This window comes from Manis pentadactyla, chromosome 13, assembly GCF_030020395.1.
Source record: "Manis pentadactyla isolate mManPen7 chromosome 13, mManPen7.hap1, whole genome shotgun sequence".
Lineage (NCBI taxonomy): Eukaryota > Metazoa > Chordata > Mammalia > Pholidota > Manidae > Manis > Manis pentadactyla.
In genome coordinates, this window is record NC_080031.1 from 35,783,395 (window position 1) to 35,811,293 (window position 27,899).

The 27,899-nt window shown below is 42.0% G+C and overlaps 1 protein-coding gene across 4 annotated transcripts in view; it reads left to right on the plus strand.

Moving 5' to 3' along the window:
• The first annotated feature begins 711 nt into the window (after window positions 1–711).
• The window catches only part of DDX10 (DEAD-box helicase 10), a 365,179-nt gene continuing 337,991 nt past the window's right edge, over window positions 712–27,899 (plus strand). For 2 of the 4 annotated variants that reach the window (XM_057490691.1, XM_057490692.1), the window contains exons 1-3: window positions 712–1,006; window positions 16,262–16,322; window positions 23,360–23,490. In XM_057490691.1, coding sequence (XP_057346674.1) covers window positions 821–1,006; window positions 16,262–16,322; window positions 23,360–23,490 — 378 coding nt within the window. In that variant the 5' untranslated portion in view covers window positions 712–820. Of the gene's footprint in view, window positions 1,007–16,261; window positions 16,323–23,359; window positions 23,491–24,547; window positions 24,707–27,899 lie in introns of all 4 variants that reach the window. The other 2 variants (XM_057490690.1, XM_036895696.2) reach the window with 2 other exon arrangements.

Below are 27,899 nucleotides of genomic sequence, written 5' to 3' on the forward strand. Positions count from 1 at the left end.
CCTCTGCCCTTTTGTTAATTGGATTATTTGCTTTTTGAGTGTTGAGACGTGTGAGTTCTTTATATATTTTGGATGTTAACCCCTTGTCGGATATGTCATGTACAAATATATTCTCTTCCTAAGGGCATTTTAAAGCAAATTCAATTTGAGTTTGCTCCTGTTTTCTGCTGAAGCTAGTCTTGAGGGGCCAGAAAAAAGAGAAAACCCAGAGGGACAAGGAATACAGAATAGTCATTTGTATTCCTAGGGAGGTACCCTGGAGAGGAAGGAAGTTAGAAGTTATTAACTAGCTGTTTGATTTTTGGACAAATCTTTCTACTTGGGCTGAAATATGCAAAGCAGTGATCATAGTTAGAATTCACAGATTGTGGATGTGGATGGTGTGCGTGCGTGTGCGCGCGCGCGTGTGGCACAGGCTTTGCCAAGGTAAACCCAGGCCGAGAGAAAGTGTCCTTGCTAAACCGGTATTATGTATAATGTAACCATAGTAACAGGGACCAGCGCGCATGCGTCCATCTAAGGAGCCGGCATGCTCCAGGTGCAGCTCACCCCCGCCCTCATCCTCAGATCTCTCTGCCTCTGCTGCCCGACTACTCCGCTCCGCCCTGCGGATTCCACGTAGCCAATCACCGCCCACTTTTTCCTTGCTGTCCGCGGCGCTTGCTCAGGTTTCAAAAGCTCGGGGGCGGGCTCCTGATTTCGCGCAGGCGCAGTTGTCCTCTGTCCCACGCTAGTTCCGCGTCTCCTCGGTGCAGTACCTCCGCCTGGCCTTGCGATCCTCCCGTGTCTGGGCCCAATCTGTGCGGGCTCCGCCGCCGCGATGGGCAAAACTGCCGACTCTTGGAGTCCAGAAGCCCGGCCCGATCCGGTGAGGAGCTTCAATCGTTGGAAGAAGAAGCACAGCCATAAACAGAGCCAAAAGAAGCAGTTGAGGAAGCAGCTGAAGAAGCCCGAGTGGCAGGTCGAGCGCGAGGTTATCAGCCGCCTACTGCAGAACTACGAGAAGGTGAGGCCCGCGCTGGGCGGTTGGGGCTGGGAGCGGCAGCGGGGCTGTGTCACCGCGGTGCTGCGCTGCGGAGGGGGAGGGGGCCCACGTGTCACCGGGGACCTTACTTGGGAAGCAGGTCGTTCGTGCGCTGGGCTGGAGAAGGGAGTTGGGTGAGAGGCCCCATAAGTGGGCTGCCAGCCGCCAGCAGCCCAGTTCTCTTGCCCGAACAGTTCGCTCTTCCCTCAGCACACTGTTTTGATGAAATGATGGATTGCAGTGGTACTTAAGAATAGGGAGATTAATCTTGTAAAAACTACAGTAACATAATACAATGTGGTAATAAGGACGCCTACATTTAAGCCTTTCACCGTGTGCCTGACGTTATTTATCTGAGGTTTGGGTGTAATTCCCATTTTACAGATGAGAACATTGAGGCTCCCAGAAGAAACTTGTCCTAAGCTCCCACACTTGGTAGGTGGTGTGGCGTTAGAACCCAGACCCATGTCTTTCTGATTCTACAGCCTTTGCTTCTACCCATTATGCCGTTCCTCAGCGTTATCCATCCTCCCTCCAGTGCCCATCTTCCCACCAGTGCCCATCTCATTTTCACTGCTTGCTTCCTGTCCCCATCTAAGAATTGGTCTAAAACAGCTGGACTTCTGGTTTTTACCATCCCACATTGTAGCTGTTGTTCCCATATGAGTACCCCTGTAGTTATTATTTTGAACTCTTGACCTCTTTCCCACCTCAGGCTTCTTGGGCCTGTCACAGACCCCTTTCCCCCTAAATCTCGTGTCTTTTGGCCTTTGCCCACGTCACTCAGCCTTTTAGTGATTACACCTCTGTAGTGCAGTATAACCAGGGATTTAACACGTGGGACATTTATGGAATTAAAGTTATGTGTCATGCTGGTTTAGCTGTTCTTTAAATACACTGAGATCAACAGTAAGGATAGATAGAGGTTCGAGTTTGTTTGGGCTTTTGAGTCAAGGTGATTTGGTCCTGGCTTTTGCTCCCCAGAGGAGTGACTTTGAGCAAGTTACTCTGCCTGGTTCACTTGTCTTTAAAAGGCCAACTTATTGGTTGTGGCCAGTTAGTAAGAATGCATGTAAAGCATTCTGCACAATGCCTGACACACACACACACACACACACACATATTAGTTATATTATTACTACTACTGCTATATATACCTTAAGAAGTCACTGTAAGTACATTATTATTGGATTGTGTTTTCAGCTCTTCTTCATCTGACTAGAATTGCTTAGTATAGTCTCAGCTCTTGCTTTGTGTCACTCTGTTCTCTCTGTTTAATCCCAAGGTTTATGCATTTATACCAGTGACTCCTTGTCTTCTACCCTGAGTACTTATGACTTCATCTCCTTTCTACTTACTGTGCTGGATGTCTTAACCTAAATGTATTATAGGCATTTTAAATGCCACAAGTCTAAAGCTGAGTTCATTATCTTTTCTTCTAAATTCACAATCCTGTGTATTAGTTCGCTACTGCAACTCAACTTTGTGGCATAAAACAACAAAAATGTTTGTGTCACAGTTCTGGAGGCCAGAAGTCTGAACTCAGCTGGGTTGGGCTGAAGTGGAGCAGGGGCTGATGTTTCAGCAGGGTCATGCTTCCTCTGGATGCTCTGGGAGATATGAATTTCTTGCCTCTTCTAGCTTCTGGTGGCTGTGTTCATTCCTTGGCTTGTGACTCAATCACTTCAGTCTCTGGCCCCGTGGACACATTGTGTTTTCTCCAGTAATCTGTCTAATCTACTTTGCTCTTTTTAAATAAGGATACTTCTGATTGCATTAGGGCCTATCCAGATAATTGAGGATAATCTCAAGATCCTTAATCACACCTGGCAAGTCACTTTTATCATATAAGGTAATATTCTCAGTTCTGGGGATTAGGGTATGGACATATTTGGGGACCCTTACTTAGCGTACCAAATCTCAGCCCTTCCATCTAAGCAGACTGCCAAGCTAGAAACCTAGAGACCTCTCTCTTACCACTCTTGTATCTAGTCAGTTACACTGGGTTTATCTGTTCTGCTTCTTAAATTTCTTAAATGCTTCTTTATGTCACTATTGCTATGCCTTAGTTAAGGTGTCATCATCTGTTGCCTGGATTACTGTAGTGGCTGTTGCTTATAACAGGGTCAGCAAACTTTTTCTGTAAGGACTGGATAGTAAGTGATTTCAGCTTTGCAGGTCAGAAAGGTGGAAGTACTCAACTCTGCCATTGTAACAGAAAAGCTGCCATGGGAATACTTAAACAAATGGATGTAATTGTGTTCCAGCAAAACTTCAGTTATGAAAACAGGTGGCTGATTGGTTTTGGCTCTTAAGCATTATGCCCTTTTAATCTATCCTCCTTATTGCTGCTGGTAGGATTCTTTCCAGGATGAAAAGCCAATCATTTTACTCCTGATTAAAATCCTTTGCTCACAGTTACTTTTAGGAAAATTGTCAAACACTTTAACATGTCAGCATGTTCGAATCCAGTGAAAGAGTAAGTTATTTGTGGTTTGGGTATTGACTAGCTAAGTTTCTTATGTTTCTGAATCTGTTCCTTTCATTCAACAGAGATTACTGACTACCCAGAGTGTTGTAAGGTGCAAATGAAGTAATGTACATAAACCAAGTGGGATGTGATAGGCATTTAACAACTTGTAGTTTGGTGGATTGGCCATGCTCCTTGATGCCTGTCCTGGTATTTGATTTTCCACTGCTTGGAATAAGCACTCTTGAATAGCACCCCACCCTGCAGACTTTTAAACTTTTCTTCCTGCCCTTCCCAGGTGGTGTCAGGGCTGCTGTATGTCTGTAGCATTTTGTATACACCTTTATTACAGCACTTATCACCAGGCTGTGATGACTGGCGTCTTTATCTTATTTGTTGACTCGTCCACTAGAACACCCTGTGTCCTGCCAATGAGTGTCAGCCCCAGGCAAGTTCGCTATGGATTCAATGTGGCCAAAGAAATTGACAGCAAAACATTTTTTGGGGTGAAAGGGTTTATTACCCGGCTTGTTTTCCTGGCGGAAGGTTGAGCACTAGCATCTCTGCCTCGGCCCAGAGCACTGGGCCGAGCTCTCTACATAGAGCAGTAATAGCTTATTGCATAAAAGTGTGGAAGCGGTAGGCTAGCAACAGGCCAGTTACATCATCAGGTGGTTTAAGTTCAGTGAGGATCCTGGCCATAGGAACCCCAACTTCCCCACACTCCACCCCTCCAGTATTCTCGCTTTACAATCTACACACTCTCAGTCTTCTGTAATGGTCCCTGTGTATGGATAAAATGAGAGTTCCTGTGGCCAGGATTCTTACCTGGCCCTGATTGACTAGCTCACTGCACACCTGTGGGCAATACATGGCTGTTGACTCTATATGAAGAGCTCCGCCCAGTGCTCTGGGCACGACACGGTGGCAAGGCTGCAGGAGAGCAGAGCAGGGCTGGAGTGGTGGCAGCACCGAGGACAGAGGCCCAGAGGATGGCTGTGCAGGACGACTGTGCAGAGAGGCTCAGAGGACAGCTGGGCAGACAGAGGGGCCCAGAAGCAGAGACTGGCTTGCTGCCTGCAGATTCTCTCTGAGTGAATGGGATTCTAATGACTGACCTGCCACCTGGAAATACACCTGGGTATAACCCTTTCGCCCCAAGAACGTTTTGCTGTCAATTTCGTTGGTCACACTGAATCCATAGCGAACTTGCCCGGGGCTGAAACCCATTGGCAAGACAATTGGTGTAGTTGGCAGGACTCATTGTTGATCAAGGAAAAAGACAGGCAGCCCTTATGGGACGGGTGCTTCAGCGGGCTGCCCCTGTGAATGGGGAGACAGTGGATTGTCCCCCAATGGCTATGTGGTTTGAGGTGGCTTGCCTCCTAGAGGACTGGGCCTGACCCCGGGACTGGAGGCAAGTGGAGGTGACACCTGAGGCTGTAGGGGTGGCCCTTGGTATAATAAGTAGATCCTTTGAGAAGCAGAGTGCCTGGCAGGCAGCGGGGACTGTTGGTTGGCTCCTTCTCACAGTATTAAAAAAGTCTACAGAGGAGACCCAAGAAATGGTAGCACGAGAACATCAGCTGGGAAGCATTGAGCTGAAGGTAAGAGACCTTCTGAAGACTGAGCTGGCATTGTTGTGAGGCACTGTAGCAGAGGAGGCACTTGGAGGAGTGGAGAGAAAGATGCCATCAGCCCCAGGATGGAGGTGCTGGGGAAGGATGAAGGGGTGGTGCCAGAGGCTCTGGCCCCTCTTGTATTGAAAGCAATACCAGTGGTTGTAAAGAAAATAAAGACCGAGCAGCTGAAAGTTCCCCAAGGAGAGAAGCAGCCGCCTCCCCAGGTCGTGGAGCACTCTATGGTCTGCCCCTATACTCAGGCTGAGCCGGGGACTGTGGGACTTAGGGGTGGATGGAATTGTTCTGTCAGGATCAGAGATGGGAAAGCTGTCTTCCCTGACAGTGCAGCCTGCCTTGAGGCAGTGATTACAAAATGTGAGGTGACACGTACAGTAGCTGAAGCAACGAGAACCTGGAAAGAAATAAGACCTGTTACTCACAGGAGGAATTTGAGGGGCCTCGTGAGGGTTACAAGGACCCAGATGTGGGTTGATTTGATACGGGCAGGAATAGATGGAAGGAAATTAGATGGGAAGCCAAATAGGATCTTACTGGAGCTATGGCAACAGCTGAAACCAGAGCAGCAGTTCCAGCCATTGAGACCAAAGAGACAGAGGTCAGAGACAGAGCCACGAGTCCGGCCTGTGTGTCTGCAAGACTTTTTGCTGGAGAGGCTGGAGAACAATGTTTGAGCTTCCTTGCACAGGGACCATTGCAGAGGACTAAGGGCACATAGATTGAGAGAGAATTCTGGAGGGGTGGAGTGTGGATAGAATGAGAGTTCCTGTGGCCCAGATTCTCACCTAGCTGTCGTTGACTAGCTCACTGCACACCTGTGGGCAATACATGGCTGTTGACTATATAAAGAGCTCCGCCCAGTGCTCTGGGCATGACACGGTGGCAATGCTGCAAGGCTGCAGGAGAGCAGAGCAGAGGCTGGAGTGGTGGCAGCACCGAGGACAGAGGCCCAGAGGACGGCTGTGTGGGACGACTGTGCAGAGAGGCCCAGAGGACGGCTGTGTGGACAGAGGGGCCCAGAAACAGACTGGCTTGCTGCATACAGACTCGCTCTGAGTTAATGGGATTCTAATGACTGACCTGCCACCTGGAAATAAACCTGGGTATAATCCTTTCACCCCAAGAACATTTTGCTGTCAATTTCTTTGGTCACACTGAATCCACAGTGAACTTGCTCGGGGCTGAAACCCATTGGCAAGACACTGTGCGAGAAAGCTGGAGCACTGTAACCAGATTTCACAATAGCAGCAGAGGATAACAACTTAGAGATAATAAAAACTAAGATACAGCAAGATTTTGTTATAGGTAACAAAAATTATAGTAATCCTCAAGCCAGAGGAGGTTCCTAATAACAAAGACTTTAGGGGCGATAAGACACATGTTTCAATGACACCAATATAGGCAAATCTTGTCCATCAGGTAGGATGCATACAAGACAGTGATCCTGTGATAGGACTGTAGCAGGAAGGGGGTCCCTTCCAGGTCTAGTATACCATACTTTTACTCCTTTCCCCGTGGTGATTACTGAAGGGTCTATATATAGTAATACTGGAGGTGCATGCACTGGCCATAATGATAAAACAAAACTCCCCGGTAAGATGCTCTTACCTTCTGACCGTTCAGGATATACTACCGTGACCTTTGGCGACCACTCTGCTGTTATTCCAGGAATACACAGGAGACCAGCTTCCAGGCCTTGTCCTCAAGGTGCCAGGAGAGCCAGCCATCGTTATTCCATGTGTCGAAAGGTGCAAGGCCATGTCCACTCAATGGAGTCTCTGGGGTTCAGTGCAGTTGGTGCTGGCAGCAAGATGTTATTCTGGTGGCCAAACCTCAGCTTCAGCGTCTCCTAAGTCTGCTACTGTATGTGTCTCCTCGCTTATGGCATGCCCTAAAGGAGAGGAAAGAATAGCCACTAAAGACCCAAAGAGGGATGTAGGAGCCATTTGAAGTACAGTATTTCTCATCCCAGTAGTGAAAATCTCTTCATCTGGGTTATAATTCTCTGGACTATAGGTGGCATTTCTAATGCCAGCTCTCATAGCACCTGTTTGAACTCAGCATACATCTGCCATCTAACAGGAGAGGATGGCAGGTCACCCGTATTGGGCCACACAGCACGAAGTGCAGCCATAAGCCAGTCGAGGAGGGAGTGACTCCCTGGGGTCTGATGTGCATTTTGTAATAGCTGCCTCAAGGCAGGCTGCACTTGTCAGGAAAGCCAGCTTTTCCAACTCTGATCCTGACAGAACAATTCCATCCACTCCTAAGTCCCACATATGCAGGAGCCAAGCTGATATTGACTCTGAGGGCTTCTGCCGCAACCGGGAGCCCAAATCCACCAGCTCAGCCTGAGTATAGGTGCTGACCATAGAGTGCTCCACGACCTGGGGAGGGGGCTGCTCCTCTCCTTGGGGAACTTTCAGCTGCTGGGTCTTTATTTTCCATACAACCACTGGGCTTGCTTTCAGTACAGGAGGCGCCAGTGCCTCTGGCACCACCCCTTCATCCTTCCCCAGCTCCTCCATTTCTGGGGCTGATGGCACCTTTCTCTCCCCTCCCCCAAGTGCTGCCTCTGCTACAAACTTTACCTTTTCTACTGTGCCTCGCAGCAGTGCTAGCTCAGTCTTCAGAAGGTCTCTTACCTTCAGCTCAATGCTTTGCAACTGACGTTCTCAGGGCACCTCCGCCTATGCTTCCCTCAGGGGTTTGTCCTTTTCCTTGATGGCCTCTTCCTCTTTCAGAACACCTGGCAGTGCTGCTATCTCCTCTGGTAAATAATTGTTTACCTCCCCAATGGCACCTTGCTGCCGGCGTTCTCATGCTGTCTCCACTTGCATCAATGCCATTTCCCTCCTCAGGGAATCCACAGAAGTTTGCAGCCTGCATTCTCGTGCCACCTCTTGCGTCAATGCCATTTCCTTTTTTGGGAATCCACTGAGATTTGCAGCTCATGTTCTTGTGCTGCCATTTCTTGGATCTCTTCTGTAGACCCTTTTAATACTGTGAGAAGCAGCCAACCAACACTGCCTCATGGGCTCTCTGCTTCTCAAAGGCTCTGCTTACTATACCAAGGGCCAACCCTACAGCCTTGGGTATCACCTCCACTTGCCTCCAGTCCTGGGGTCGGGCCCAGTGCTCTAGGAGGGAAGCCACCTCAGACCACATAGCCATTGGGGGACAATCCACTGTCTCCCGATTCACAGGGGCAGCCCGCTGAAGCACCCCTCCTATAAGGGCAGCCTGTCTTTTTCCTTGGTCAACAATGAACCCTGCCGACTTTTGCCAGTTGTCTTGCCAATGGGTTTCAGCCTCGGGCAAGTTCGCTGTGGATTCAGTGACCAAAGAAATTGACAGCAAAACATTCTTTGGGGTGAAAAGGGTTTATTACCCGGCTTGTTCTCTGGCAGCAGGTAGAGCACTAGCGTCTCTGCTTCCGCCCAGAGCACTGGGCCGAGCTCTCTATATAGTGCAATAATAGCTTATTGCCTTAAGGTGTGGAAGCAGTAGGCTAGCAACAGGCCAGTTACATCATCAGGTGGTTTAAGTTCAGTGAGGATCCTGGCCATAGGAACTCCACCTTCCCCAGCACCCTGACCCTCTGAAAGTCAGACCATTGGTACACTGACCTTAGCTCTCCTCAGAGTCTGGTAGCATAGTGCTTATCGTGTTATAGGTGCTCAGTTGGTATTTGGTGCACAGTGACCTTTTCTGTTTGGTAACATCGGTCTATTCCTTTTGGTCTCATTTTCATTATAATTCCATTAGTCAATCTTTTGTAGATGTTGACTTCTCATATCCTTACACTAAACAACTCTGTGATATTTTCCATTGTACAGGTGAGGAAACTTTAAGGGACAGCAAAGTTAGATAACTTGCACAAAGTTAAACTGCTAGTAAGTGAAAAAGTTCATGTAGTCTAGGGCTGATGCCAGAGCATTACACTTCACTGCTTTGTAGTACACATATGTTTAAAAACCAGTCTTTAAGTTGGTGAAAATTTTTTCTGGTACTTTTTTTTTTTTTTTAAATCTTAAAACTATTTTCTTAAGATTTTGTTAAGACATAAATGCAGTATGAAATCAATTGCCAGGGCTAGTAATAATACTATGGTCACAGCAGATTTGTTATTCTCTAGTTAATTAAGGTGCATACCCTCTCCAGATGGCTCCTCAGTTGACAGCATTTATGCATACAGGTTTTAGTACAGCATGTTTTGCATGAGGGTTTCAGCCCTGGGCAAGTTCACCGTGGATTCAGTGAAACGGAGGAATGACAATGGAACGTTCTTGGGGTAAAAGGGTTTATTACCCGGCTTGTTCTCCTGGTTGTAGGTCAAGCACTAGAATTATGTCTGCATGTCTGTGATCATCTGTCTCTGCCTCTGCCCACAGCACTGGGCAGAGCTTTTTATATAGTGACTCAGTCAAAAATAGCTTATTGCCTGTGGGTGTGGAAGCTGTAGCATAGCAGTAGGCCAATTGCATCATCAAGTAGTTTATGGTTAGGTAAGGATCCTGGCCATAGGAACTTCCATTTTCGACACAGTGTGCTATGTCCCTCTGGGTCCCTAGGGAGGTAAGATTGATAGATTTTGACAAATGTTAAAGTAGTAAATATACACAGTGCTGTCGATTTAGAAGATGGTTTTAATAGGGAAAAAAAGATTGACCTGCATAGTGCTTTTTCTGGCCAGATGAATTAGAAAAACAGTGTTTCCTCTGGGCATGCTACCCTTCCTCCTGGTAGTTGCAGCCCTCAGTGCAGGCTTGAGCTGAATGTGTGCTGGATTTCAGCTCCAATACCTCAGGCTTGCCAGATGTCTTTGTGTAGGGCACAAAGTGTCCAGTCGTGTGTGGTGGCCATGAGTGGAGCTAGTTCTTTAATGTGTTCTCTAGATGGAAAAGCTTGGCAAGAACATAGTAGGCAGAAGGAGCAATATGAGGAAATGCAAAAATAAAAATGCATGGTGTTCTTTGAGGGGAGGAATACTCCTTGGAGTGTGGTATGTGTTTCTGAATTGGCTTCCAATGAGTTTGGAGGAGATGGTGGGAGGTGGATTGTAGGTAGACTACTCATCTCCTAAAGGTGTTTGGTCCTAATCCCGGTAACCTATGAATAAGTTACATGGCACAGGTAATTAAGGTTGTTAATCAGCTGATCATAAAATACCATGATTCACCTGGATTATCCAGGTGGGCCTAATGTTATCACCCTTGGGCCCTTACATGCAGAGAAGGGAGGAAGTAGAGTCAGTGTCAAAGTCCTATGAATGATGGAAGACTTGACCGATGGTTGCTGGCTGACTTTGAACATGGTAGGGGGCTATAAGCCAAGGAATGTGGGCAGCTCTAGAGGCTGGAAAAAGCAAGGAAATGGATTCTATCCTAGAGTCACCAGAAAAAATGCAGCTGTCTTGCCAATGGGTTTCAACTACTGGCTAGTTCACTATGGATTCATTGGGACTGAGGAATGACAATTGGACGTTCTTGGAGTGAAAGGACTTATTAACCTTGTTCTTGATAGGTTGAGCATTAGAATTATGTCTGTATCCAACAGTCTGCAGGTCTGTAATCCTCCTCCGTCTCTGCCTTCGCTCAGAGCATTGGGCAGAGCTCTTTATGTAGTGACTCAGTCAATAATAGCTAATTGCCTATGAGTATGGAAGCCATAGCCTATCAGTAGACCAGTTACATGATCAAATAGTTTAGGTTCAGGTGAGGATCATGGCCATAGGAACCTTCACTTTATCCACACTCCACCCCTCCAGGATTCTCACCTCAGAATCTTCATGCTCTCAATCTTCTGCCATGGTCCCTGTGCGAGAAAGCTGGAGCATTGTAACCAAATTCCACAAGAGCAACAGAGGATAACAATAACACAGAGATAATAACAAAAATCAAGATACAACAAGATTTTGATACAGGTAACAAAAATTATAATAATCCTCAAGCCTGAGGTGGTTATTTCAGCTATATTCAAGACCAGTTCTACTCAGATGAGTTCGTGACTCACACTTAGTAGTGGTACAGATAGGGAGCTCCATGCAGCCCAGTGAGTAGCAGTTTTCTTTTTTTGCTATGGTGTGTGTTGAGTCCACAAAGACTGTAAGGGCAGGAAGACACATGTTTTAATGACACCTGCGTAGGCAAATCTTGTCTACCAGGTAGGATTCATTCAAGACAATGGTCCTGTGTGGGTTCAAGTAGGGTTGGCTCACTCTCCAGCCGGAAGTCTTGCAAACACACAGGCTGGACTTATGGTTCTGTCTCTGGGCTCTTCCTCTTTGTTTCTAATGGCTGGAACTGCTGCTCTGGTTTCAGTTGTTGCTACAGCTCCAGTAAGATTCTATTTGATTTCCTATCTAATTTCCTTCTGTCTGCTCCTTCCCATATTAAATCAGCCCACATCTGGGTCCTCATAACCTTCATGGGGACCTTTAAATTCTTCTTATGAGTAGCAGACCTTATTTCTTTCTGTGCTCTCATTTCCTTAGCCTCTCCTAAGTCTTCTACTGTATGGGTAACCTCACTTACAGGCTGCCCTAAGTGAGGGGTAAGAATGGCCACTAGAGACCCAAAGAGGGATGTAGGAGCCATTTGAAGCCCAACATTTCTCATCTATGAAGTAAAAGGTTCCTCATTTGAGTCATAATTCTCTGGACTATAGATGGCATTTTTTATGCTTAGCTCCCATAACACTTGTTGGAGCTCAGCATATGTCTGCCATCTAGCAGCAGAGGATGGTAAATCACCGTGATTGGGCCACACAGCACGAAGTGCAGCCATAAGCCAATCAAGGAGGGAGTGATTCCCTGGGGTCTGATGTGCACTTTGTAATTGCAGCCTCAAGGCAGTCTGAACTGTGAGGGAAGCCAGCTTTCCCATCTCTGATTGAGACAGAACAATTCCATCCACCCGTAAATCCCATAGATGCAGGAGCCAAGCTGATAATTGACTCTGAGGGCTTCTGCCTAAACTGGGAGCCCAAATCCACCAGCTCAGCCTGAGTATAGGGGTTGAGTGTAGAGTGCTCCACGACCTGGGGAGGGGGCTGCACCTCTTCTGGAGAAATCCTTGGTTGCTGTGTCTTTATTTTCTTTACCACCACTGGGCATGCTTTCAATAGAGGAGAGGTCTTGCCTTTTTTACAGTGCCTTGCAGCAATGCTAGCTCATTCTTCAACAGCTCTTACCTTCACCTCAATACCTCATAGCTGGAGTTCTCGTGCTGCCTCTTCCTGTGCTTCCCTCAGGAGTACATCCTCCTTCTCCATGGCCTTTTCCTCCTTCAGAGCACCTGGCAGTGCTGCTGTCTCATACTGTAAGGAATCTTTTACCACCTTCACTGGACCTTGCAGCTCATGTTCTTGTGTTTTTTTGCAGGGGTCTGTCCTTTTCCTTCATGGCCTTTACCTCCTCCAGAGTTCTTCGTAGTGACATGCTTTCAGTCACCAACAAATTTTTTACCTCTTCAATGGCACCTTGCAGCCAGCATTCCTGTGCTGCCTCCTCTTGCATCAAGGCCATCTCATTCTTCAGTGAATCCATAGCAGTTCACAGCTTGTGTTCTTGTGCTGCCATTTCTTGTGTCTCTTTCAGGAACATGTTCTTTTCATCTGTAGACTTTTTAAATACTGTGCAAAGCAGCCAACCCACCTTCCCCACTGCCTCATGGGCACTGTGTTTTTCAAAGGACCTACTTACTACACCAAGGGCTATCCTTGCTGCCTCAGGTATCACCTCCGTCTGCATCCAATCCTGGGGTGGGGCCCAGCCCTCCAAGAGGCAAGCCACCTCAGACCACATACCCATTGGGGGACATTGACTGTCTTCCCATTCATAGGGGCAGCCTGCTGAAGCACCCCTCCCATAAGGGCAGCCTGTTATTTTCCTTGGTTAACAATGAATCCTGCCAAAGTTGCCTATTGTCTTGCCAATGGGTTTCAGCCCTGGGCAAGTTCACTATGGATTCAATGAGACCGAGGAATGACAATGGAACATTCTTGGGGTGAAAGGATTTATTACCTGCCTTGTTCTTCTGGCGGTAGGTTAAGCACTAGAATCACGTCTGCATCCAAGGTCTGTAGATCTGGAATCCTCCTCTGTCTCTGCCTCTGCCCACAGCATCCGGCAGAGCTCTTTATATAGTGACTCAGTCAATAATAGCTAATTGCCTATGGGTGTGGAAGCAGCAGCCTATCAGCAGGCCAGTTACAATAGCAAGTAGTTTAGGTTTAGGTGAGGATCTTGGCCATAGGAACCTTCACTTTATCCACGGTGGTCCTGACAACAACTTGATTTTAGCTGAGTGGGAACCTTTTGCACTTCTGACTTCCAGAGCTGTAACTTAATGAATTTATATTGGTGTAAGCCACTGTTGGTGGTAATTTGTTTCAGCAACAGTAGGAAACTAGCTAGAGGCTATGTTTAGGGACTAGTTTGAAGCAGTGGGGAGTCTTTGAGGGTAGTGTGAGAATATATCCAAGCTGTAAAGGGTCTGGAGGGTAAGAGACCAGGTAGGAGGCTGTTGATACAGTCTAGTCTAGGTCGTCTGAGAGGCAGATGCCCACATAAGATTAAGTGAATTGGAGATTTATTGGTGGAAATGTTTGTGAAAGTGAAGGAGAAGGAACGTAAATAAGGAGAGGATGCAGAGAGGATGGAAGGAGGAGCCAGTAGGAAAAGCCTCAGCTGTGGTACAGTTCTAAGAGAGCTTTGGCTGATGAGGGGTCCTTGAGCCATAAGATGTCATTAAAAAAATCCCCTGTCCTGCTGGAATGCCTCTGCACTCGTACTGCTTCAGGGAGCACACCAGGGAAGCATAGCTTTTTCAGTAGGGACTGCTGGTATCAGTCAGTTTTCTCTGCCATTGGAGGACTGGTGGCTTTTTCTACCTCATACATAGTGGGTATGTGTTGGAGGGGCTGTTGGGAAGAGTCAGGGTTTGAAGCTTATTGAGGAGTGTTGATCTGTTTTAATTCAGCAACTGTTTTCACTGTTGCTGAATGACTCAAACTCTCTGCACCTGGGGTTCATTCAGACTTTTATCATAATCAGCTATGCTATATAGGAACTCCTCAATCTAATCCAGATTTTTTTTCTCCCCTAATCAGAATTTGGTGTCATTTGAGGCAGATTGATTTTCTTGATTGCAATAGGTGGAAGATTCTAGGAAGTTTTTATACTTTTCTCTGGCTTTCAGGATGTAAAAGCATTATTCGCTTTTGTGTGAAATAACAGTTGTAAGAAGAGAGAGAGCTGAAGTATAGGAGGGTGGTTAAGTAATATCTACCCTATTCTTCCCTGTGCTCCTTCCAACTTTTCCACCAATTGTCACTGAAGCATCTGTTTTTTTTTTTCCAGAAGAATGACACAGATTTTAGAGGGTTTGGGAAGACAGGAGTGATTTTTTTCACCCCTAAGAACAGAAAGGGGACAAAGTGAAAAGGAAATAGAGGAACCGTGGTCATCTGCTGTGGCTGCTAAGTATTCCTTGGAATATAATTGAGAGTCTTCTAGAACAGGGTCAGCAAACTTTCTGAAAATGGCCAGATAGTGTGGCCCACAAAGCCTGTTACAGACTGTGTCACAACTACAGAGATGATACATAAATTAATGCTTGTAGCTGTGTACCAGTGAACTGTATTTACAAAAACAGTCAGCAAATTGCATTGGTCCAGTAGTTTGCTGACCCCTGTTCTAGATCATCAGTGGACTAAAAATTTCCTTCTGTTTCTTTGTTGACTTTTTTCTAAGAATATGTTGTATAGTTTTACATTGTAATTGTTGGTTGATAAGAGTGCTGGAACAGTTCAATTCTTCTGGATTTTGCCTCTAGGAGGTTAACTGACTTTAGTAAGATGTGCAGTGTTTCTTTTGAATAGCCCACTTTGCCTGTGCTGTATCTCTGGAGATTAACTAGTGTGTTGTGTGCCTAGCTGCTTCTGTGAACATTCCGTTCTCTGTGAAAACAGTTTTTTTAGCTGATGGCGCTACAAGTGCAAGTGTGGGCCGCAATTTATTTTAATATATTCTTTGGGAAATTTACTTACTAATTGAAGTTTCTTGTTGGGATAGGATAGTACTCAAAAATTTTCTTTTTCTAATGTTTTAATATTTGTGTTTTTAGCATGTGACAACAGAGAATAATACTGTCTGGGCTACATTATGAATCTTGGGAAAGATTGTAGTGTAGACTGTAAAATGAAATATAAGCTGTCATACCTTTACTGCCTGGAGTGTAATTTAAATAAATGAACCTTACAAATGCAGCTTTCTCCTTTTGTGAATCATGAATACTTTCGCAGCATATTCCCAGATCTGAAAAGTAGTTCCTGCTTTCAGCATCTGTAATAAAAAAATTCTCTCGAGCAGCTGAAATGAAATTCAGAAAATTGGGCTTATGCTAATGAAGAACATCAGTAATCAACATTTAAAAAAAACACAATCTAACATAATGTAAAGTTAAAGGGCAAAATGTTACTTATTGTGGCTTCAAAGCATGACAGAGACACTTCCCTTCGTTGTTGTTAAATAATACCCCTCCTTCAGTATTCCCACAAATGAGTAGTTGTCAAGTTGGATTTCACATGCTGCTGATTTATGTTTAAAACTTTAACAGGTTTATGCTCACAAGATATGATTTCTCCAACTAACATTAATCTATTCTCCAGAATGTGTAAATAGAACTATTCCTCTTGGGTTCTGTGGTTTATTGTCATTTTGCCCCATATTTCTTAAACTGATATTCCTTGAAGGATAGACTGAATGTAAATTTTCTTTCTAAAATTGATGTGATGACATACTGTACTTCCAACATTTTAGAGGTGAAGGATGATCAAGGTAGAATTAGAAAGTGTGTGTATTTTGAGTGAATGGGTTTTTTTTTCCCCAACTGAAATGGTTACAGATTTATAGTTTTGACTCATGAGAGCTTCCTTAAGGCATATATTCTTCCAGAAGGAATGATGGTTTTTAATTAGAAGTGATGATTGAGTTCGATCCTGCAGTACCAGGGACAAACTAGTAGCACAATGTAGACAAAAAATAAAGGTTTCATTATAAAACAAGTGGATTATATAGGATGTTATTGTGAGTTAACTGACACAGTCTCTTTTTTTTTCCAGATAAATGTAAATGAAATTACAAGATTCTCAGATTTCCCCTTGTCCAAAAAAACATTGAAAGGTAAGTATATGGTGGTCTTGGGACATGTTGGTGGATTTCTTGATGATTTTCTTTTTTTATTAAGGTAACACTGATATACACTCTTATGAAGGTTTTACATGAAAAACATTGTGGTTACTATATGCACCCATATTATCAAGTCCCTCCCATACCCCACTGAAGTCACTATCCATCAGCCTAGTAAAGATGCCACAGAGTTACTAGTTGTCCTCTCTGTAGTACACTGTATTCCCCATGATCCGCCCCCCCATCACGTGTACCAATCATAATACCCCTCAATCCCCCTCACCTTCCCTCCCCACCCACCCTCCCACACCGCTCCCCTTTGGAAAACCACAGTCCCTTCTTGGAGTCTGTGAGTCTGCTGCTGTTTTGTTCCTTCAGTTTTTCTTTGTTGTTATACTCCACAAATGAGGGAAATAATTTGGTACTTGTCTTTCTCTGCCTGGCTTATTTCACTGAGCATAGTACCCTCTAGCTCCATCCATGTTGTTGCAAATGGTAGGATTTGTTTTCTTCTCATGGCTGAATAATATTCCATTGTATATATTTACCACCTCTTCTTTATCCATTCATCTACTGATGGACACTTAGGTTGCTTCCATATCTTGGCTATTGTAAATAGTGCTGCGATAAACATAGGGGTACATATGTCTTTTTGAATCTGAGAACTTGTTTTCTTTGGGTAAATTCGAAGGAGTGGGATTCCCGAGTCAAATGGTATTTCTATTTTTAGTTTTTGAGGAACCTCCATTGCTTTCTACAATGGTGAAACTAATTTACATTCCCAACAGCAGTGTAGGAGGGTTCACCTTTCTCCGAATTGTCGCAAGCATTTGTTGTTCTTAGTCTTTTCAGTGTTGGCCATCCTTACTGGTATGAGGTGATATCTCATTGTGGTTTTAATTTGCATTTCCCTGATAATTAGTGATGAGGAGCATCTTTTCATGTGCCTGTTGGCCATATGAATTTCTTCTTTTGAGAATTGTCTGTTCATAGCCTCCGCCCATTTTTTAATCAGGTTATTTGCTTTTTGAGTGTTGAGATGTGTGAGTTCTTTATATATTTTGAATGCTAACCCATTGTCGGATATATTGTTTACAGATATATTCTCCCATATTGTAGGATGTCTTCTTGTTCTACTGATGGTGTCCTTTGCTGTGCAGAAGCTTTTTACCTTGAAGTAGTCCCCTTTGTTCATTTTTGCTTTTCTTTCCCTTGCCCGAGCAGATGTGTTCAGAAAAAAGTTGCTCATGTTTATGTTCCAGAAATTTTTGCCTATGTTTTCTTCTAAGAGTTTTATGGTTTCAGACTTATATTCAGGGCTTTGATCCATTTTGAGTTTACTTTTGTGTATGGAGTGAGACAATAATCCAGTTTCATTCTCTTACATGTAGCTGTCCTGTTTTGCCAACACCAGTTGTTGAAGAGGCTGTCATTTCCCCATTGTATATCCAGGATTCCTTTATCATATATTAATTGACCATATATACTTGTGTTATATCTGTGCTCTCTATTCTGTTTCATTGATCTATGGGTCTGTTCTTGTGCCAGTACCAAATTGTCTTGATTACTGTGGCTGTGTATTAAGAGCTTTAAGTCAGGGAGCTTAATCCCCCAGCTTTATTCTTCCTTCTCAGGACTGCTTTGGTTATTCAGGGTATTTTGTGGCTCCATATGAATTTTAGAATGATTTTCTGTAGTTTGTTGAAGAATGCTGTTGGTATTTTGATAGGAATTGCATTGAATCTGTAGATTGCTTTAGGCAGGATGGCCATTTTGACAATATTAATTCTTCCTATCCATGAGCACGGGATGTATTTCCATTTATTGGTGTCTTTTAATTTCTCTCATGAGTGTCTTGTAGTTTTCAGGGTATAAGTCTTTCACTTCATTTGTTAGGTTTATTCCTAGGTATTTTATTCTTGATTCAATTGTGAATGTAATTGTTTTCCTGATTTCTCTTTCTACTTGTTCATCATTAGTATATAGGAATACAACAGATTCCTGTGTACTAATTTTGTATCCTGCAACTTTGCTGAATTCAGATATTATTTCTAGTAATTTTGTGGTGGATTCCTTAGGGTTTTTTATTTACAATATCATGTCATCTGCAAACAATGACAGTTTAACTTTCTCCTTAACAGTCTGGATGCCTTGTATTTCTTTGTGTTGTCTGATTCCCGTGGCTAGGACCTCCAGAACTATGTTGAATAAAAGTCGGGAGAGTGGGCATCCCTGTCTTGTTCCCTTTCTTAGAGGAAAAGCTTTCAGCTTCTTGCTGTTAAGTCTGATGTTGGCTATGGGTTTGTCATATATGGCCTTTTAATATGTTGAGGTACTTGCTCTCTATACCCATTTTGTTGAGAGTTTTTATCATGAATGGATGTTTACTTTTGTCAGATGCTTTTTTGGCATCTATGGAGATGATCATGAGGTTTTTGTCCTTTTTGTTGATGTGGTGGATGATTTTGATGGATTTTCAAATGTTGTACCATCCTTGCATCCCTGGAATAAATCCTGCTTGATCATGATGGATGATCTTTTTGATGTATTTTTGAATTTGGTTTGCTAATATTTTGTTGAGTATTTTTGCATCTATGTTCATCAGGGATATTGGTCTGTAATTTTCTTTTGTGGTGGTGTCTTTGCCTGGTTTTGGTATTAGAGTGATGCTAGCCTCCTAGAATGAGTTTGGAAGTACTCCCTTTTCTCCTACTTTTTAGAAAACTTTAAGGAGGATGGGTATTAGGGCTTCACTAAATGTTTGATAAAAATTAGTGGTGAAACTGTCTGGTCCAGGAGTTTTGTTCTCAGATAGTTTTTTGATTACCAGTTCAATTTCATTGATGGTAATTGGTCTGTTTAGATTTTCTGTTTCTTCCTGGGTCAGCCTTGAAAGGTTGTATTTTTCTAGAAAGTTGTCCATTTCTTCTAGGTCATCCAATTTTTTTTAGCATGTAATTTTCCTTAGTGTTCTCTAATAATTTGTATTTCTGTGGTGTCTGTAGTGATTTTCCTTTCTCATTTCTGATTCTGTTTATGTGTGTAGGCTCACTTTTTTTCTTGTTAAGTCTGACTAGGGGCTTATCTATTTTGTTAATTTTCTCGAAAAACCAACTCCTTCTTTTACTGATTCTTTCTATTGTTTTATTCTTCTAAATTTTATTTATTTCTGCTCTAATCTTTATTATCTCTCCTTCTGACTTTGGGCTTCATTTGTTCTTATTCTAGTTTCATTAATTGTGAGCTTAGACTGTTCATATGGGATTGTTCTTCTTTCTTGAGGTATGCCTGTATTGCAATATACTTCCCTCTTAGCACAGCCTTGGCTGCATCCCACAGATTTTTGCGGTGTTAAGGTATTGTTGTCATTTTTCTCCATATACTGCTTGATCTCTGTTTTTATTTGGTCATTGATCCATTGATTATTTAGGAGCATGTTGTGAACTTCCATGTATTTGTGTGCTTTTTTGGGTTCTTTGTGTAATTTATTTCTAGTATCATACCTTTATAGTCTGAGAAGCTGTTTGGTACAATTTCAATCCTTCTGAATTTACTGAGGCTCTTTTTGTGGCCTAGTATATGATCTATTCTTGAAAATGTTCCATGTACACTTGAGAAGAATGTGTATCCTGTTGCTTTTGGGTGGAGTGTTCTGTGGGTGTCCATTAGGTCCATCTGTTCTAATGTGTTGTTCAGTGCCCCTGTCTCCTTACTTATTTTCTGTCTGGTTGATCTGTCCTGTGGAGTGAGTGGTGTGTTGAAGTCTCCTAAAATGAATGCATTGCATTCTATTTCCCCTTTTAATTCTGTCAGTATTTGTTTCACATATGTAGGTGCTTCGTTGGGTGCATAGGTATTTATAATGGTTGGATTGTCCCCTTCATCATGAAATGTCCTTCTTTGTCTTGTTTCTTCCTTTGTTTTGAAGTCTATTTTGTTTGATACAAATACTACAACTCCTGCTTTTTTCTCCCTATTAGTTGCATGAAATAACTTTCCCATCCCTTCACTTTGAGTCTGCGTATGTCTTTAGGTTTGAAGTGAGTCTCTTATAGGCAGCATACAGACGGGTTGTGTTTTTTTATTCCCTCAGTGAGTCTGTGTATTTTGATTGGTGCATTCAGACCATTCACAGTTAGGGTGATTAACAAGGGATATGTCCTTACTGCCATTGCAATCTTTAGATTCATGGTTACCACAGGTTCAATGGTAACTTCTGTACTATCTAAAAGTCTAACTAAAATCACTTAGTACACTATTATAAACACAATCTAAAGGTTCTTTTTTTTTTTTCCTTCCTTTTTCTTCCTCCATTCTTTATATAGGTATCATATTGTGTACTCTTTGTCTATCCCTTGACTGACTTTGGGGTAGTTGATTTAATTTTGCATTTCCTTAGTAATTAATTGGTCTGCTTTCTTTACTGTGGTTTTATTTTCTCTTACAACAACTATTTAGCCTTAGGAACACTTCCATCTATAACTGTCCCTCCAAAATACACTGTAGAAACAGTTTGTGGGAGGTAAATTTTTTCAAGTTTTGTTTATGTGGAAATTGTTTAATCCTTGCATCAAATTTAAATGATAATCTTCTGGGTAGAGTATTCTCGGTTAGAGGGTCTTCTTTTTCATTGCTTTAAGTATATCATGCCACTCACTTCTGGCCTGTAAGGTTTCTGTTGAGAAGTCTGATGATAGCCTGATGAGTTTTATATTTTATGTGATCTTTTTTCTCTCTGGCTGCTTTTAATAGTCTGTCCTTATCCTTGACCTTTGCCATTTTAATTGTATGTCTTGGTATTGTCTTCCTTGGGTCAGTTGTGTTGAAAGTTCTGTGTACTTCCATGGCCTGAGAGGCTAGATCCTTCCCCAGATTGGGAAAGTTTACAGTAGTTACCTCCTAAAAGACATTTTCTATCCCTTTTACATTCTTCTTCTTCTGGTACCTGTATAATGCAAATATTGTTCCATTTGGATTGGTCACACAGTTCTCTCAATATTCTTTCATTCCTAGAGATCCTTTTTTCTCTCTGTGCCTCAGCTCCTTTGTATTTCTGTTCTCTAATTTCTATTTCATTTACTGTCTTCTCTACCTCATCTAATCTGTTTTTAAATCCCTCCAGTGTATGTTTCATTTCGGGTGCTATATTTTTCAAAGTTTGTATTTTATTCTTGAATTCCTCCCTGAGGTCTTGAATACTTTTCTGTAGCTCTGTGAGCATGTTTATGGTTTTTATTTTGATATGTCTTTCAGGAAGATTGGTGAGTTCAGTTTCACTTTGCCCTCTGTCTAGTGTTTTTGGGTTTTGGCTTGAAGCGTGTTCTCTTGATGGTTCATATTTGTATGTGGTGCCCTCTAGTTCCCCGATGCTCTACTCTCTGGAGCTGCTCTTCCCCTGGAAAGGGTTGCACCTGAGTGGTGCTGGTGTCTGTTGGGAGGAAAGAGCTCTTTCCTGCTTCCTGGCTGTAGTGCCTGTGTACACTGCTGTGGCCAGTGGGCTGAGTGTGCTGAGAGAAGCCTCTCTGCTTTGCATTTGTTTCTGCTGTAGGCTTGGCTGCCCTCTAGCTGGCCTAGTGCAATGGCGGTAGCAGCTGGTTTGCAAGCTGATGCTGGGAGGGAGGAAGGAGTGGCAGGCTGTGTATCGTGGTGGTGGGCCTTGGAGCTGTGTAGCCAGCCAGGGGGATGGAGCGCCTGAAGTTCCTTAAAGTTCCCAACCTGCTGGGCAGAGTGCACCTGGACAATTTTGTCCACCTGTCCTTTCTCCTGGGTAGCAAGCTCTGTGCAATTATTGCCTCTTTAGCAGCCCTCTCACAGTTAGGAAGTCTGTCAGAGTGCTCACTTTTCTTTTGTCCCAGAGTGGCCTGTTCTGGGTACCTGTTCTCCATAAGCAGCCAGAATCTCTGTGTCTCCAAGTATTCTGCCTATTTCAGCTTTCTAACCCCACTAATCTCCAGAGTACCATGTAATGTAGGTTTGTGCTCCCAGAGCAGATCTCCATGGCTGAGGGTTCAGCAGTCCTAGGCCTCCACCACCCTCCCTGCTCCATTTCTTTTCCTCCCACCGGTGAGATGGTGTTGGGGAAGGGCTTGGGTCCGGCCAGATCACATCTTTGATACTTTACCTTTTCCATGAGGTCGGCTCTGTTCCCCAGGTGCAGTCAGTCTGCCGCAGCCACCTTTCCTGTTACTCTTTCAGTATTAGTTGTATTTGCTATATTTTCATATTATATGTGGTTTTGGGAGAAGGTTTCTATCTCACCTCATGCCGCCATCTTTAAGCCAACCCCCCTTGATGATTTTTATAATTGGATAAAGGTTTAGAGAATTTAACCTGGAAAATCTTAATTTGCAAATAACCTTGATAACATGAAAACCTATAGCAACAGGAAACTGTATTAACTTATTTGAATTTTACTAATTTGACATTGTCATCCTTCCTGGACTGGTTAAGCAACAGTAGAAAAAAGCCAAAAAGAAGATGCCATAGCCTCTGAATAATCAAAACAAAATCTAATTATGTTAAGACAAGCAAGAGAATAAACAAAAATGTGACATCTTTTGTATTAGGTGTTTTGTGCCCCCAGAACAAAATATCACAGACTAGGTGGCTGAAACAACAGAAATTTAGTTTCTCATCCTTTTGGAGGCTGGATGTACAAAGATTAAGAGTTAGCTTCCTCTGAGAGTCGTAATGGAAGGTGTAATGGTCCTGGCCTCTTTCCTTGACTCACAGATGACTGCCCTCTTGTTCTTTCCTCGTGTGGTTATTCTTCTATTATACTATCTCATTGGTGTCTCATTGTGTGCCCAGATTTTCCCTTTTTATAGGGATCCCAGTCAGACTGGATTAGAGCTCATTTTAACCTAATTACCTTGTTAAAGGTCCTATCTCCAAATATAGTCAAATTTTAAGGTATTGAATTAGGAATTCACTCAATATATGAATTTTTAAGAAGGGCACAATTCAAATAATAATACCGTTCTACAAGGGTTTTCTAAAGTGTCATTTTCCTCCCCTTCCTTACTGGCCAGGTTTGCAAGAAGCCCAGTACCGTTTGGTGACTGAGATACAGAAACAGACCATTGGGTTGGCTTTGCAAGGTAAAGATGTTCTTGGAGCTGCCAAAACTGGATCTGGCAAGACTTTGGCTTTCCTTGTACCAGTAAGTAGTTTACTAATATCAGATCAGTTCCTGTATTACATGATTTTAAAACATTTTGTGCCTAGATAGAAATAATTACATTAAGAGTTGTTTCATACTGGATTTCCCCAGCTAGAATGCAACCTTTATCAGACAGGTGTTACATCTGTCTTGTTTTCCACCATATTCCCCAGGTCCTAACACAATGCCTTGTACATCGTGGGCACTCAACTTAATCAATAAATGTGTCATTGTGCCTTGAACAAGCCACTACATTTTTGAAGGATGTGCAGTATTTCAGTATGGCAGGCCAGAATGTTTCTGCTCTGGACCACTGGGGAAGGCTATTTCTGCTCTTAACACTTGCAAACCTGCCAATAGCATTTATGGTTGCCTCCTGTTTAGGGTAAAGCAGAAATATGCTCACTTCAAAGAGATTGGGTCATTTGTTGACAATTTTCCAGACATTTATATCTGTCCTTTCTACATCCTTTCATGTATCTTCTTAGGAATTCACTTACGTCTCAGTTACATTGTTGGCCTCATGACTTAATTCCCATAAAATAATTGGCTTAGAAAAATCACATTTGAGTTTTTTGTTCCAAGTATTGCAAAACCATTTTTCTCTTATATCCTAATTTTTCATAATGATGTCTCTTTACAACCAGAAAATGCAATCACTGTGTAACTATAGCAGCTACACAGATAAGTTTATTTTAATGTGGTTTATGTTCAGAAAATGGTGACAAAATATTTTTCTGAAACCTGTTTTTACGGCCTCTGAGCTGAACATACCTTTCATTGATTGCCAGTCTCCTTATGGCATGGCTCTGGCAGCAGTTAGGCTGTCATGGGTCTTCTTTTCCCTTCCCTTTATGATTTGGGGGAGGAAGCTTCTGGTGGGTGGAAGAAAAAGAAAAACAAAGCAAACAATTTTTTCTTTCTGATTGAATGAAACTTGTGACTGGTATGCCTTCTGCTTAGAAGGTGCATTTGATTTGGTAGGGCAAGGTTGACCTAGGAATCAAAGCTAACTTCTCAAAGGAATTCTTGAACATGATATCCTCTCCTTTTTGAGGTGCTGGAAGCCTTATATCGTCTGCAGTGGACCTCAGATGATGGGCTGGGAGTTTTGATTATATCACCTACAAGAGAACTGGCCTATCAGACCTTTGAGGTTCTCCGAAAAGTAGGAAAGAATCACGACTTTTCGGCTGGTCTTATCATTGGTGGAAAGGTTTGTCCATTTGTCCTTGTCCTTTCCTTTCTTCCTTCTCTTAACTTATGTTGGAACACCATAGCAGTTGACAGGGAAGAGGTAGAGATTTCATCTAGACAGGCAGGTTGGCTCCCTAGACAGGGGATGTGGTCAGTGTCCTGTAAAATTTGGTTGTCAGGGTATATGAGTTGATTGGGTTCTCTGAAACTAATTTTCTCCAACCAACCCATAAATCTATTTGTTAATGTACATTGGGAAAGGTACCATTTCAGTATGTGGACCAGTTCATATTAATAAAGTATCTAAGAGGTTGAGTAATTCAGAACATTGCTGAGTCAGCAGCAGAAGAAAGGAAGATAGAATATTTAAAAAGTTTTTTAAGTTTATTTTTATTTTTTAGAAATTAAAAAAAAAACACATTAAATCCCCATGACTTATTTTATAACTGGAAGTTTATACTCCTTAATCCCCTTCACCTGTTTTGGCCATCCACCTGGCCCTCCCACCTCTGACAACCAATAATTTGCTTCTTGTATCTGAGTCTTATTTCTGTTTAGTTTTTGTTTTTTAGATTCCACATGTCAGGGAATTTATGCTGTGTTTGTCTTTCTCTGTGAATATTTATTTCACTTAGCATAATACCCTCTAAGTCCATCCATGTTGTTGCAAGTGACAAGATTTCATTCTTTTTATGGATGAGTAATATTCATTGTGTTTATATACACGTCATATCTTCCTTATTCATTCATCTGTCAGTGGATTCTGAGGTTGCTTTGCTTCAGTATCTTGGCTATTGTAAATAATGCTGGAATGAACATTGGGGTACATATCTTTTTGAACTGATATTTTCATTGTCTTAGGGTAAATACACAGAAGTGGAATTGCTGAATTGTATAGTAGTTCTATTTTTAATTTTTTTGAGGAAACTCCATACTATTTTCATAGTGGCTGCACCAATTTACATTCCCCCAACAGTGCACAAGAATTTGATTTTCTCTACATCTTTAACAACACTTGTTATTTCTTGTCTTGATAGTAGCCATTTTAACAGGTGTGAAGTGGTATCTCATTGTGATTTTGATTTGCATTTCCATGATGATTAGTGATGTTGAGCAACTTCTAGTGTCTTTGGAGAAATAACTTATTCAAGTCCTCTGCCCATTGTTTAATTGATTAGTGTTTTTGATATTTTTTGTAAGTTTTTTATATATTTTGGATATTAACCCCCTATTAGATGTATGATATGTGACTATCTTCTACTATTTTCTAGGTTGCCTTTTCATTTTGTTGTTTTTGTTCACCATGCAATGGCTTGTTAGTTTGATGTAGTCCCATTTGTTTTAGCTTTTGTTGTCCTTTCCTAGGAAGACTGGTCTGAAAAAATCTTACTAGGACTGATGTCAAAGAGCTTACTGTCTATGTTTTCTTGTAGGAGTTTTATGGTTTCACATTTAGGTCTTTAATCCATTTTGAATTTATTTTTGTATATTTTACAAGAAAGTGGTCCAGTTTTTCTTTCACATGTAGCTGCCCAGTTTTTCCAACACTGTCTCTTCCCCATTGTATATTCTTTCCTCTCTTTTTATAGATGAATTGTCTGTATATCTGTGGGCTTATTTTTGGGTTCTTTATTCTATACTCTTGCTATATGTGTTTTTGTTCCAGTTTAATACTGTTTTGATTACTATAGCTTTGTAGTATGATTTGAAATGGGGTAGCTTGATACCTCCAGCTTTGCTCTTAAGATTTATTTGGCTATTTGGGATCTTTCGTGGTTCCATACAAATTTTAGGATTGTTTCAGTTCTGTTAAAAGAAAAAGGGATTGGATTGAATCTGTAGATTGCTTTAGGTAGTATGACATTTTAACAATTCTTGCAATCTGTGAGTGTGGAGTATCTTTCCATTTATTTATGTCATCTTCAATTTCTTTCATCAGTGTTTTTATAATTTTTAGAATAGGTCTTTCTGCTTTTTGGTTACATTTATTCCTAGGTATTTTATTCTTTTTGATGCAATTGTAAATGGGATTGTTAATTTCTCTTTTTGTTCATTATTTAGATATAAAATATAACATTTCTGTATATTGACTTTTATATCCTGTGATTTTACTGAATTCATTTATTCTAATAGTTTTTGGATGAAGTCTTTAGAGTTTTATATATATATGTATATATATGAAATGTCTTCTACAAATAATGACAGTTTTACTTCTTTAACAATTTGGATACTTCTTTTTTCTTTTTTCTTGCCTAATTGCTGTGGCTAGGACTTTAGTACTTATCTTAAATAAAAGGAGTAAGAGTGGTCATCCTTGTCTTGTTATTGATCTTAAAGGAAAACCTTTTAGCTTTTCACTGTTGACTATGATGTTAGCTGTGGGCTTGTCATATGGCCTTTATTAAATGTTGAGATGTAAGTCCTCTTATACCTGCTTTGGTGGGAGTGTATATCATAAATGGATGTTGAATTTTGTCATATGCTTTTTCTCCATCTATTGAGATGATCATATGATTTTATCCTTATTTTGTTAATGTAATATATCATGCTGATTGATATGTGGATATTGAGCCATCCTTGCATCTTTGGAATAAATCCTGATTGATCAAGGTAGATGATCCTTTTAGTGTATTGTTGAATTTCGTTTGCTGATATTTTGAGGATTTTTTCATCTGTGTTCACAGGGTATTGGCCTATAATTTTCTTTTTTTGTGGTATCTTTGTCTAGTTTTGGTTTCATGGTAATGTTGGCCTCATAAAATGAGTTTGGAAGAATTACTTCCTCTTCAATTTTTTTGAATAATTTGAGAAGGATGGGTATTAACTTTTCTTTAAATGTTTGATAGAATTTTCCTGTCTGGTCCTGGATTTTCATTTTTTGGGAGACTTAAAGTTACTGATGGAGTTTCATTACTTATAATCAGTCTTTTCAGATTTTCTATTTGTGATTCTTGGAAGATTGTGTGTTTTTAGAAATTTACCTGTTTTTCTAGGTTCTGTAACTTGTTGGCATATAATTGTTTGTAGTAGTCTCTTCTGATTCTTTGTATTTCTGTGTTGTCAGTTGTAAGGTCTCTTTCTTTTCTGATTTTGTTGATTTGAGCCCTCTTTTTCTCTTGATGAGTCTGGCTAGAGGTTTGTTTTGTTTTTGTGTTTTTGTCTATCTTTTTAAAGAACTGGCTATTGGTTTCATTCAGTCTCTGTTTCGTTTG